Here is a 14,690-nt window from a genome sequence, read left to right on the forward strand (position 1 = left end):
GGGGCATTCCAGACATGGATCTGATGGCGTCTCGTCAGAACTTCAAGGTTCCTTGCTACGGGTCCAGATCCAGGGATCCCAAGGCGACTCTAGTGGATGCATTAGTGGCGCCTTGGTCGTTCAACCTAGCTTATGTGTTTCCACCGTTTCCTCTCCTTCCCAGGCTCGTAGCCAGGATCAAACAGGGAAAAGGCCTCGTGATTCTGATAGCTCCTGCGTGGCCACGCAGGACTTGGTATGCAGACCTGGTGAATATGTCATCGGCTCCACCATGGAAGTTACCTTTGAGACAGGATCTTCTAGTACAAGGTCCATTCGAACATCCAAATCTAGTTTCTCTGCAGCTGACTGCTTGGAAATTGAACGCTTGATTTTATCCAAGCGTGGCTTTTCAAATTCAGTGATAGATACTCTGGTCCAAGCCAGAAAACCTGTGACTAGAAAGATTTACCATAAAATATGGAAAAAATATATCTGTTGGTGTGAATCCAAGGGATTCTCCTGGATTAAGATTAAAATTCCTAAGATTCTTTCCTTTCTCCAAGAGGGTTTGGATAAAGGGTTGTCAGCGAGTTCTCTAAAAGGACAGATTTCTGCTTTATCTGTTTTGTTACACAAACGCCTGGCAGCTGTGCCAGATGTACAAGCTTTTGTACAGGCTTTGGTCAGAATTAAGCCTGTTTACAGACCCATGACTCCTCCTTGGAGTCTAAATTTAGTTCTTTCAGTTCTTCAAGGGGTTCCTTTTGAACCTTTACATTCCATAGATATCAAGTTACTATCTTGGAAAGTTCTGTTTTTGGTTGCTATTTCTTCTGCTAGAAGAGTTTCTGAATTATCTGCTTTGCAGTGTGATCCACCCTATCTGGTGTTCCATTCAGATAAGGTCGTTTTGCGTACCAAGCCTGGTTTTCTTCCAAAAGTTGTTTCCAACAAGAATATTAACCAGGAAATAGTTGTTCCTTCTCTGTGTCCGAAACCAGTTTCAAAGAAGGAACGTTTGTTACACAATTTAGATGTAGTCCGTGCTTTAAAGTTCTATTTAGAAGCAACAAAGAATTTTAGACAAACCTCATCTTTGTTTGTCGTTTACTCTGGTAAGAGGAGTGGACAAAAAGCTTCTGCTACCTCTCTTTCTTTCTGGCTGAAAAGCATTATCCGATTGGCTTATGAGACTGCCGGACGGCAGCCTCCTGAACGAATCACAGCTCACTCCACTAGGGCTGTGGCTTCCACATGGGCCTTCAAGAACGAGGCTTCTGTTGATCAGATATGTAAGGCAGCGACTTGGTCTTCTCTGCACACTTTTGCCAAATTTTACAAATTTGATACTTATGCTTCTTCGGAGGCTATTTTTGGGAGAAAGATTTTGCAAGCAGTTGTGCCTTCTGTTTAGGTAACCTGATTTGCTCCCTCCCTTCATCCGTGTCCTAAAGCTTTGGTATTGGTTCCCACAAGTAAGGATGACGCCGTGGACCGGACACACCAATGTTGGAGAAAACAGAATTTATGCTTACCTGATAAATTTCTTTCTCCAACGGTGTGTCCGGTCCACGGCCCGCCCTGGTTTTTTAATCAGGTTTGAAAAATGTCTTTCTCTATACACTACAGTCACCACGGCACCCTATAGTTTCTCCTTTTTTTCTCCTAACCGTCGGTCGAATGACTGGGGGGCGGAGCCTGAGGAGGGGCTATATGGGCAGCTTTTGCTGTGCTCTTTGCCATTTCCTGTTGGGGAAGAGAATATTCCCACAAGTAAGGATGACGCCGTGGACCGGACACACCGTTGGAGAAAGAAATTTATCAGGTAAGCATAAATTCTGTTTTTAAACAACATTTCAATTTACTTCTATTATCTAATTTTCTTCATTCTTTAGATATCCTTTATTGAAGAAATAGTGATGCACATGGATGAGCCAATCACACGAGGCATCTATGTGCAGCCACCAATCAGCAAAGGATATCAAGAGAATGAAGCAAATTAAATAATATAAGTAAATTAGAAAGTTGTTTAAAATTGCATGCTCTTTCTAAATCATGAAAGAAAAAAATTTAAGTTTCTCGTCCCTTTAAGCCATTGAGACTGGGGCTGCAAAAAAAAAAAAAAAAAAAGATCATAAAGCTAATTCTATCATGTGTACAGTACCAGACCTACAACTAGCATACTCCCCATAAGATATTTGATTTAGAGGTTCATAACTACTGTGTCCATAAGCAGTACATGCTAGGAAACCAATGCTCTAAAGGGCATAGGCACTTAGTAATTTTATAAATATGGTCTAGCAAGTATTAGCCTTCTAGTTTTGTAGCAAACTGTTTTTAGATATAGTGAGGAGGCGAGCGCCACAAGGCTGAGGTGACGGAGTTATAGATGAGAACAATAAGTTAGTTTGTAGTTTACATATATATATGGTTTAATACATAGCAAGGAAAAATACAATATAAATCATGGATACATGTGACAATAGATATATAAAATCAAATAAAAAGATATATCATATAAATGTCTTGGAGTGGTTGCTGTTCTGTTGTAGAGACAGCAAGAGCGTCCAAGAAAAAAGTCAAAATTCACAGTCCTATAAAGTCATATCCTAAATATCTGTGATTGTTTAAGATAAAAATAGAATGGCAATTGATGAATCACAAGTGAAAAAAATGTGAAAGAAAAATGTGAATACTGTAAAAATTCAAAATGTCAATAAAAATTCAATAAAAAACATCCATAAGGTGATGACAAAGTGATAAACCAATGTGAAAAAAGCTTGACAGTGGAGAGTAAATATAGGGGTGAATTCTTTAATCCTTAAAATTCCGTGTGAATTTCCAAAAATTTGTTACAAAAATATCCTAAAAATCTGTGAAAGAAAATAAACAATGCCGCAAAATATGTTCCCAAAATGAAATCAGATATAGGTAGTAAACTTACTTTGGTTAAGTCGACGCGTTTCTGCCTGTTTATAGGCCTTTATCAAGACTGACTATAACTCCGTCACCTCAGCCTTGTGGCGCTCGCCTCCTCACTATATCTACTATTCGTTATTGGGTTCACTAGGGGACCTCTTGAGGGGAGCCAGAGGTGTTTTGTTAATTAGCGCAGGGTCCACTCACTACATTTGTATTCAAGCAAACTGTTTTTAGCAAGATGCTACTGGCATTTGCATTTCATCCGCTGGAATGACATATAGAAACAAGCTTATACCTCTCTCATAACGTATGACTCCGCCTCCCTGACCCAGCCGCAGACAGAGAAGTTAAGTAACACACATGAGAGCAGAGTTTGATTTGCTGTATGCAGCCAAAAAGAAATGCTAGGAGTCCTTTTTTAAAAGACAAATATGTCTTTAATGTTGAATTCAGCAAAATAATATTGTAATTCACACGGGAAGCTACTATAGTGTGCATGGTAAAGTTATTTGTTTTGCAATTTTCTCCTTTTTAACTTCTTGCTTTGGAAAATTGTATTTGTTAATTCCTTTTTTATATATAAATGCACTATGACTATTTGTGTTCATAATGAATGTTCCTTTATAAAGTTTTGCGTTTGACTAATATTTTAACCACATTAACAAAGAGACTATTAATTATAATATTGTGTTTTTAGATTTATATTTTTGCCTTATTGTGTTTTGGGGTTTTAATCTGTTAGTCTGGCCTTTCCTTTGGATTTGCCATATAATAATTCTAAGTGGTGGATAGAGATAGTTTAGTGTGGGTGTTCAGTGGCATTTTTTAAAATCTAGTACAAACTAGACAGTTGTTAACCCTTGCGCCCACTAAAATAAGTCATAGACGTGCCTGAAGGGGCTTGGCTGTGACTTTTTGATAAAAAGTGGATTGGTTGACCCTCTACATCACAAACTGGTGACAGTTGCCAGGTTGGTTAACCCTTTCTGTGACATAGATCTACTGTACCTATATTGTTACATCTATATATTTATTTCACTTTTTTCTTTCTATGTTTGTGTGATGGATGGCATAGAATGCATTTTTATTACTTCTTGATATATTGACATAATGGAGGGTGGGATACATATATGTTCTTACTTCTTGGTTTGTTGTGTGAACAATTTAGGTGTCTCTCTCAAGCTATTCCATATAGATCTCTCTCTCTTCATTCCTGTTATAGACTCTTGAGAAGATGCTCAAAGAGGTTGGGTTATCAGGTGAGTGGCTTGTGTTAAACACTCTAACTCCTACACAGAAAATTGTCAACAGTAAAAAAGGTACTTAGCAAGTCCAAGTTCCTAGGATTACCCGGGTAAATGGACATTACCCAAGCGGCTGTGGGTAAAGCCTGATTTCTAGATCACTTGGCTGCCTGGCTACCTTATTTCCTTTCCGTAGACACCCCTTCCCTCATTCTTGGTGACTTCAACATCCCTCTTGACAATCCCACTACCTCCTCTGCAAAACAACTTCTGCAACTCACTTCCTCTTTCGGTTTGTCACAATGGACTGATTCTCCCACTCACAAAGATGGTCACTCCCTTGACCTGATCTTTAGCTATCGATGCACTCTCTCAAACTTCACAAACTCACCCTTTCCTCTTTCTGACCACCATTTCCTTACTTACAACATATCATCCCTCCATACAACTTTCCCTCCTTCTGCTCCTCACACCAAACTTCACAGAAGCATTATGTCATTAGATCAACAACAGCTTTCTAATTCCCTCAAATCTCTCCTCTCATCCTTCTCCTCCTTTTCCTGCCCTGACCAATCTATCTGCCACTATAACTCCACCCTTACATCCGTCCTTGACAATCTCGCCCCTCTTACCATAGCTCAGAAATCAAACACTCATCCTCAGCCCTGGCATACTCCTCTGACACGATACCTACGCAGATGTTCCCGTACTGCTGAGCGGCACTGGAGAAAATCTAGGAATTCAGCCTATTTTCAACATTACAAATTTATCTTGAACTCCTACTATTCTGCCCTTAATTTCCATAAGCAACATTACTTCTCTACTCTTATCGCTAATCTTTCTTCAAACCAAAAAATGTTGTTCTCCACTTTCAATACCCTTCTCCGCCCTCCCCCACCTCCTAATACAACTTCTCTGTCAGCTCAAGACTTTGCCAGCCACTTCAATAACAAAATCGACTCCATCAGAAATGAAATTAGCTCTCAACATAATTCCTTTCTCTCACCCCCTCAAATGCTCTCAATCAACCACAACCCACATAACCTTAAACTTAGCTCATTCTCCCCTGTCACTGAGGAAGAAGTTTCGGCACTTATACTGCGCTCTCACCTCACTACCTGTCCCCTTGACCCTATCCCCTCACAGCTACTCCCCTCCCTCTCTGCTACTTTCACCCCTATACTCACACATACTTTCAACCTCTCCCTCAGCACCATTATATTTCCCTCATCGCTGAAACATGCACTGGTCACACCTATCCTCAAAAAACCTTACCTTGATCCTACCTCCCCATCCAACTACAGCCCTATTTCCCTCCTCCCTCTTGCATCAAAGCTTCTCGAAAAACTAGTTTATGCACACCTATCCAATTTCCTTACAATAAACTCCCTCCTTGACCCACTGCAATCTGGATTTCGTCCCCATCACTCCACAGAGACGACCTACTTACAGCAAAATCAAAAGGCCACTTCTCTCTGCTTATCCTCCTTGATCTGTCCGCAGCCTTTGACACTGTTGACCACCCTCTTTTGCTCCAAACCCTCCAATCCTTCGGCATCTGTGACACAGCCCTCTCGTGGCTCTCTTCCTACCTGTCAAACCGTACCTTTAGTGTAGCCTTCACTGGGGCCTCCTCTGCCCCGTCACCACTTTCTGTCGGAGTACCGCAAGGCTCTGTCCTCAGTCCCCTTCTCTTCTCAATCTACACATCATCACTAGGTTCCCTAATAAAGTCCCACGGTTTACAATATCATTTGTATGCTGACGACACCCAAATCTACTTCTCTGCACCAGACCTATCTCCTTCCTTGCTAACCCGTGTCACTAACTGTCTTTCTCACATCTGTAACTGGATGTCCTCTCACTACCTCAAGCTAAATCTCTCCAAAACTGAACTCCTTATTTTCCCCCCTTCCTCAAAACTCTCCACCCCCAATCTCTCTATAACTGTCGACAACTCCATCATTACCCTTACCCCGCACGCCCGATGTCTCGGGGTCACATTTGATTCAGATCTTTCACTCCTCACATTCAGTCCTTGGCTAAAGCCTGCCGCTTCCACCTTAAAAACATCTCTAAAATTAGACACTTCCTTACACAAGACAAAACTAAGATTTTAATCCAGTCTCTCATTCTTTCCCGCCTTTATTACTGCAACTCTGTCCTCTCTCCCACCTGCCGCCTAGCTCCTTTACAAACCATAATGAATGCTTCTGCCAGACTCATCTTCCTTACACGTCGCTCTTCATCTGATGCACCTCTCTGCCAATCCCTTCACTGGCTTCCTCTTGCCTCTAGGATCAAACACAAAATTCTCATTCTGAGCCTGAGGAGGGGGTAATTTACCCCGAAACATTGCTCTTTGTGTGCTGCTGCCTACAGTAAAGAAACTTTGATTTGAACTGATTCCTGAGTGTCTGCCTAATTTCTTTGTCAAAATTCTCATTCTGACATACAAAGCCCTCAACTGCACTGCTCCCCCCTACATCTCAGACCTTGTCTCCAGATACTCTCCCTCCCGTCCCCTTCGCTCTGCTCATGACCTCCTACTCTCCTCCTCTCTTGTCACCTCATCACACTCCCGTTTACAGGACTTCTCCAGACTGGCTCCCATCTTGTGGAACTCTCTGCCTCGCTCCACAAGACTCTCTTCTAGTTTTAAAAGCTAAAGACTCTACTGTTCAGGGATGCATACAACCTACTCTAACCTTTCCTAATACCAGTTCCTCTCCTCCATTGCTATCCCCTGAACCCCCTTAGCATGTAAGCCTAAGAGTCCAGCTGTTTGTAGATCGCCTTCTTAAGAGCTGACTACAACAGTGCAACTCCTGGCAGGGCCCTCTACCCATTTGATCCCTATAATTGTTTTGTTGTACTCCGCATTTGTTTATAGCGCTGTGGAATCTGTTGGCGCTCTACAAATAACCCATATTAATAATAATAATAATAAAAAGATCATAAATCCCCTCAGAGTGCATGGGCATCATCAAATATGTATACGATGCACTGTAATTCTCTCATCTTCACTATCTTTTTTTGCCTCTACCTGGGGGGTTCAAGGCTTTACCCACAACTGCTTGGGTAATGTCCGTTTTACCCGGGTAATCCTAGGATTACTCGGATATCTTACTTTACCCGTAACATATATATCCTCCTAAAAAAAAAAGAACCATTGCTTGAGGGATAAGAACAGTCATATGTATTGTATCCTCTTTTTAAGTTAGTCATATAAATATAAATGAACAAAACAAAAAATCAGCCCATACCTTAATCTTGAGGTATTCAATAAGTCTTTATCATAAATACTATATCCTCAAAGTGGATTCAAATCCTAAATGTTTTTTAAATCAACCAAGTACCCTACTGTGGCTTTAAGTTACTTTGCCAAGTCATTATCCCAGAACTGGTGTAAAACTAACAGGGCTGGAGTTAGTATTATTTTCACCTGTGAAGTGTAACATCAATTACCCAATCACCTGTAACTACTTTTGACAAAATAAATTGTAAAAAGCAAATGCATTGCCAGCACAGATAGAAGAATGTTATTCGTATTATTTACTTTTGCAACGGTTAATTAATATTCTCATAATAAAGTAAACCATATGCAACACTATAGTTGTAGTTATTCTGTTGATGTATAAATGATGTGAGCAAGGCATAGCTCAAGCTATGATTATGGTAAGAAACTAAATAAGAGAATCTAAAGTATAATCTTACATTGTATCTAGAGGAAAAAGAATTACAGCTACGAGCAGAGGTAGTGAGTTATAAGCTAGGTGAGTAGACCAAATCCGAACAGAACAAAATAACTGTTAACTAAAATTATAAGTATCCCTAATCAATGTTAAAGGAATAGTCTAGTCAAAATTAGGTTTAAGCAACTTTCTAATTTACTCCTATTATCAATTTGTGTTCGTTCTCTTGGTATCTTTATTTGAAAAAGCAAGAATGTAAGCGTAGGAGCCGGCCCATTTTTTACTATTGAAATTACGTTAATTCACAGAGAAGGGTCCATAGTATAAAAAGACAATGTTGCAAGCCCCTCTCAGGCTCTTAATCTTGTAAGTCAAGAGCCCAGGAAGATTGTGTTTTTTGGATTTTCTGGCCCACTGTTCTGTGCCCCTTGTAAGTGCTGTTTTTAATGTTTGAAACTGAATTTATCCATATTGTACTGGAAACATCCAAACATAAAAATGTAGCAAAATACTAATAAATACATTTCTCCAACATAGGTGTGTCCGGTCCACGGCGTCATCCTTACTTGTGGGATATTCTCTTCCCCAACAGGAAATGGCAAAGAGCCCAGCAAAGCTGGTCACATGATCCCTCCTAGGCTCCGCCTACCCCAGTCATTCTCTTTGCCGTTGTACAGGCAACATCTCCACGGAGATGGCTTAGAGTTTTTTAGTGTTTAACTGTAGTTTTTATTATTCAATCAAGAGTTTGTTATTTTAAAATAGTGCTGGTATGTACTATTTACTCTGAAACAGAAAAGAGATGAAGATTTCTGTTTGTAAGAGGAAAATGATTTTAGCAACCGTTACTAAAATCCATGGCTGTTCCACACAGGACTGTTGAGAGGAATTAACTTCAGTTGGGGGAACAGTGAGCAGTCTTTTGCTGCTTGAGGTATGACACATTCTAACAAGACGATGTAATGCTGGAAGCTGTCATTTTCCCTATGGGATCCGGTAAGCCATTTTTATTCAGACAGTAAATAAGGGCTTCACAAGGGCTTATTAAGACTGTAGACATTTTCTGGGCTAAATCGATTCATATATTACACATATTTAGCCTTGAGGAATCATTTAATCTGGGTATTTTTGTAAAATAATATCGGCAGGCACTGTTTTAGACACCTTATTCTCTAGGGGCTTTCCCTAATCATAGGCAGAGCCTCATTTTCGCGCCGGTATTGCGCACTTGTTTTTGAGAAGCATGACATGCAGTCGCATGTGTGAGGAGCTCTGATACATAGAAAAGACTTTCTGCAGGCGTCATTTGGTATCGTATTCCCCTTTGGGCTTGGTTGGGTCTCAGCAAAGCAGATACCAGGGACTGTAAAGGGGTTAAAGTTAAAAACGGCTCCGGTTCCGGTTAAAGCTTCCAAATTTGGTGTGCAATACTTTTAAGGCTTTAAGACACTGTGGTGAAATTTTGGTGAATTTTGAACAATTCCTTCATACTTTTTCGCAATTGCAGTAATAAAGTGTGTTCAGTTTAAAATTTAAAGTGACAGTAACGGTTTTATTTTAAAACGTTTTTTGTACTTTGTTATCAAGTTTATGCCTGTTTAACATGTCTGAACTACCAGATAGACTGTGTTCTGAATGTGGGGAAGCCAAGGTTCCTTCTCATTTAAATAGATGTGATTTATGTGACACAAAATTTAGAGAAAATGATGCCCAAGATGATTCCTCAAGTGAGGGGAGTAAGCATGGTACTGCATCATTCCCTCCTTCGTCTACACGAGTCTTGCCCACTCAGGAGGCCCCTAGTACATCTAGCGCGCCAATACTCCTTACTATGCAACAATTAACGGCTGTAATGGATAATTCTATCAAAAACATTTTAGCCAAAATGCCCACTTATCAGCGTAAGCGCGACTGCTCTGTTTTAGATACTGAAGAGCATGAGGACGCTGATGATAATGGTTCTGAAATGCCCCTACACCAGTCTGAGGGGGCCAGGGAGGTTTTGTCTGAGGGAGAAATTTCAGATTCAGGGAAAATTTCTCAACAAGCTGAACCCGATGTGATTACATTTAAATTTAAGTTGGAACATCTCCGCGCTCTGCTTAAGGAGGTATTATCCACTCTGGATGATTGTGAGAATTTGATCATCCCAGAGAAACTATGTAAAATGGACAAGTTCCTAGAGGTCCCGGGGCTCCCAGAAGCTTTTCCTATACCCAAGCGGGTGGCGGACATTGTAAATAAAGAATGGGAAAGGCCCGGTATACCTTTCGTCCCTCCCCCCATATTTAAAAAATTGTTTCCTATGGTCGACCCCAGAAAGGACTTATGGCAGACAGTCCCCAAGGTCGAGGGAGCGGTTTCTACTTTAAACAAACGCACCACTATACCCATAGAAGATAGTTGTGCTTTCAAAGATCCTATGGATAAAAAATTAGAAGGTTTGCTTAAAAAGATGTTTGTTCAGCAAGGTTACCTTCTACAACCAATTTCATGCATTGTCCCTGTCACTACAGCCGCGTGTTTCTGGTTCGATGAGCTAGTAAAGGCGATCGATAGTGATTCTCCTCCTTATGAGGAGATTATGGACAGAATCCGTGCTCTCAAATTGGCTAATTCTTTCACCCTAGACGCCACTTTGCAATTGGCTAGGTTAGCGGCGAAGAATTCTGGGTTTGCTATCGTGGCGCGCAGAGCGCTTTGGTTGAAATCTTGGTCAGCTGATGCGTCTTCCAAGAACAAACTCCTTAACATTCCTTTCAAGGGGAAAACGCTGTTTGGCCCTGACTTGAAAGAGATTATCTCTGATATCACTGGGGGTAAGGGCCACGCCCTTCCTCAGGATAGGTCTTTCAAGGCCAAAAATAAACCTAATTTTCGTCCCTTTCGTAGAAACGGACCAGCCCCAAGTGCTACGTCCTCTAAGCAAGAGGGTAATACTTCTCAAGCCAAGCCAGCCTGGAGACCAATGCAAGGCTGGAACAAGGGAAAGCAGGCCAAGAAACCTGCCACTGCTACCAAGACAGCATGAAATGTTGGCCCCCGATCCGGGACCGGATCTGGTGGGGGGCAGACTCTCTCTCTTCGCTCAGGCTTGGGCAAGAGATGTTCTGGATCCTTGGGCACTAGAAATAGTCTCCCAAGGTTATCTTCTGGAATTCAAGGGGCTTCCCCCAAGGGGGAGGTTCCACAGGTCTCAATTGTCTTCAGACCACATAAAAAGACAGGCATTCTTACATTGTGTAGAAGACCTGTTAAAAATGGGAGTGATTCATCCTGTTCCATTAGGAGAACAAGGGATGGGGTTCTACTCCAATCTGTTCGTAGTTCCCAAAAAAGAGGGAACGTTCAGACCAATCTTAGATCTCAAGATCCTAAACAAGTTTCTCAAGGTTCCATCGTTCAAAATGGAAACCATTCGAACAATTCTTCCTTCCATCCAGGAAGGTCAATTCATGACCACGGTGGATTTAAAGGATGCGTATCTACATATTCCTATCCACAAGGAACATCATCGGTTCCTAAGGTTCGCATTCCTGGACAAGCATTACCAGTTCGTGGCACTTCCTTTCGGATTAGCCACTGCTCCAAGGATTTTCACAAAGGTACTAGGGTCCCTTCTAGCGGTGCTAAGACCAAGGGGCATTGCAGTAGTACCTTACTTGGACGACATTCTGATTCAAGCGTCGTCCCTTCCTCAAGCAAAGGCTCACACGGACATAGTCCTGGCCTTTCTCAGATCTCACGGATGGAAAGTGAACGTAGAAAAGAGTTCTCTATCTCCGTCAACAAGGGTTCCCTTCTTGGGAACAATAATAGACTCCTTAGAAATGAGGATTTTTCTGACAGAGGCCAGAAAAACAAAACTTCTAAACTCTTGTCAAACACTTCATTCCGTTCCTCTTCCTTCCATAGCGCAGTGCATGGAAGTAATAGGTTTGATGGTAGCGGCAATGGACATAGTTCCTTTTGCGCGCATCCATCTAAGACCATTACAACTGTGCATGCTCAGTCAGTGGAATGGGGACTATACAGACTTGTCTCCGAAGATACAAGTAAATCAGAGGACCAGAGACTCACTCCGTTGGTGGCTGTCCCTGGACAACCTGTCACAAGGGATGACCTTCCGCAGACCAGAGTGGGTCATTGTCACGACCGACGCCAGTCTGATGGGCTGGGGCGCGGTCTGGGGATCCCTGAAAGCTCAGGGTCTTTGGTCTCGGGAAGAATCTCTTCTACCGATAAATATTCTGGAACTGAGAGCGATATTCAATGCTCTCAAGGCTTGGCCTCAGCTAGCAAAGGCCAAGTTCATACGGTTTCAATCAGACAACATGACGACTGTTGCGTACATCAACCATCAGGGGGGAACAAGGAGTTCCCTGGCGATGGAAGAAGTGACCAAAATCATTCAATGGGCGGAGACTCACTCCTGCCACCTGTCTGCAATCCACATCCCAGGAGTGGAAAATTGGGAAGCGGATTTTCTGAGTCGTCAGACATTACATCCGGGGGAGTGGGAACTCCATCCGGAAATCTTTGCCCAAATTACTCAACTGTGGGGCATTCCAGACATGGATCTGATGGCCTCTCGTCAGAACTTCAAGGTTCCTTGCTACGGGTCCAGATCCAGGGATCCCAAGGCGACTCTAGTAGATGCACTAGTAGCACCTTGGACCTTCAAACTAGCTTATGTATTCCCGCCGTTTCCTCTCATCCCCAGGCTGGTAGCCAGGATCCATCAGGAGAGGGCGTCGGTGATCTTGATAGCTCCTGCGTGGCCACGCAGGACTTGGTATGCAGATCTGGTGAATATGTCATCGGCTCCACCATGGAAGCTACCTTTGAGACGAGACCTTCTTGTTCAAGGTCCGTTCGAACATCCGAATCTGGTCTCACTCCAGCTGACTGCTTGGAGATTGAACGCTTGATCTTATCAAAACGAGGGTTCTCAGATTCTGTTATTGATACTCTTGTTCAGGCCAGAAAGCCTGTAACTAGAAAAATTTACCACAAAATATGGAAAAAATATATCTGTTGGTGTGAATCTAAAGGATTCCCTTGGGACAAGGTAAAGATTCCTAAGATTCTATCCTTTCTTCAAGAAGGATTGGAGAAAGGATTATCTGCAAGTTCCTTGAAGGGACAGATTTCTGCCTTGTCTGTGTTACTCCACAAAAAGCTGGCAGCTGTGCCAGATGTTCAAGCCTTTGTTCAGGCTCTGGTTAGAATCAAGCCTGTTTACAAACCTTTGACTCCTCCTTGGAGTCTCAACTTAGTTCTTTCAGTTCTTCAGGGGGTTCCGTTTGAACCCTTACATTCCGTTGATATTAAGTTATTATCTTGGAAAGTTTTGTTTTTGGTTGCAATTTCTTCTGCCAGAAGAGTTTCAGAATTATCTGCTCTGCAGTGTTCTCCTCCTTATCTGGTGTTCCATGCAGATAAGGTGGTTTTACGTACTAAACCTGGTTTTCTTCCAAAAGTTGTTTCTAACAAAAACATTAACCAGGAGATAGTCGTGCCTTCTTTGTGCCCGAAACCAGTTTCGAAGAAGGAACGTTTGTTGCACAATTTGGATGTTGTTCGCGCTCTAAAATTCTATTTAGATGCTACAAAGGATTTTAGACAAACATCTTCCTTGTTTGTTGTTTATTCTGGTAAAAGGAGAGGTCAAAAAGCAACTTCTACCTCTCTCTCTTTTTGGATTAAAAGCATCATCAGATTGGCTTACGAGACTGCCGGACGGCAGCCTCCTGAAAGAATCACAGCTCATTCCACTAGGGCTGTGGCTTCCACATGGGCCTTCAAGAACGAGGCTTCTGTTGATCAGATATGTAGGGCAGCGACTTGGTCTTCACTGCACACTTTTACCAAATTTTACAAGTTTGATACTTTTGCTTCTTCTGAGGCTGTTTTTGGGAGAAAGGTTTTGCAAGCCGTGGTGCCTTCCATTTAGGTGACCTGATTTGCTCCCTCCCTTCATCCGTGTCCTAAAGCTTTGGTATTGGTTCCCACAAGTAAGGATGACGCCGTGGACCGGACACACCTATGTTGGAGAAAACAGAATTTATGTTTACCTGATAAATTACTTTCTCCAACGGTGTGTCCGGTCCACGGCCCGCCCTGGTTTTTTAATCAGGTCTGATAATTTATTTTCTTTAACTACAGTCACCACGGTATCATATGGTTTCTCCTATGCAAATATTCCTCCTTAACGTCGGTCGAATGACTGGGGTAGGCGGAGCCTAGGAGGGATCATGTGACCAGCTTTGCTGGGCTCTTTGCCATTTCCTGTTGGGGAAGAGAATATCCCACAAGTAAGGATGACGCCGTGGACCGGACACACCGTTGGAGAAAGTAATTTATCAGGTAAACATAAATTCTGTTTTATCTCTACTTTAATTGGACATGAAACACAAAAAATTTATTTTATGATTCAGATCTATTATGAAATAAGCTTCATTATCTTGTTATTCTTTGTTGAAGTAGCAGTAATACACTACTGGGAGCTAGCTGAGCACCTCAGATGAGCCAATGACAGGAGGCATTTATGTGGAGCCACCATTCAGCAGATAGCTCCCAGTAGTGCACTGCTGCTTCTCACTATAGAAATAAATGAAAAAAGCAGAAGGTGCTTCCTAGTGCAGATGAACACTCAACAGGATCTATTTATTTATTTATGGATTGATTATTTTGTCTAGTGTATCATTGATTGATTAGTACAGTATTTCACTGAGAAAGAGGTGTGTAGTCTATTCCACTGTTTAGTAGCCTGAGAAAACAGCTAGCTAGCTAGGAAACGCGTAGTGTGTTAGCTACTTTGTTTGACATTACTTTGTTAGTACCT

The 14,690-nt window shown here is 42.0% G+C and overlaps 1 protein-coding gene across 2 annotated transcripts in view; it reads left to right on the forward strand.

The window, feature by feature from the left end:
* Positions 1-14,690, forward strand: part of USP40 (ubiquitin specific peptidase 40) — a 133,165-nt gene that overhangs the window by 82,298 nt on the left and 36,177 nt on the right. For both annotated transcript variants that reach the window (XM_053698878.1, XM_053698879.1), the window contains exon 22: positions 4,127-4,163. In XM_053698878.1, coding sequence (XP_053554853.1) covers positions 4,127-4,163 — 37 coding nt within the window. The remainder of the gene's footprint in view (positions 1-4,126; positions 4,164-14,690) is intronic.

The sequence above is a fragment of the Bombina bombina genome, chromosome 1 (genome assembly GCF_027579735.1).
Source record: "Bombina bombina isolate aBomBom1 chromosome 1, aBomBom1.pri, whole genome shotgun sequence".
NCBI lineage: Eukaryota > Metazoa > Chordata > Amphibia > Anura > Bombinatoridae > Bombina > Bombina bombina.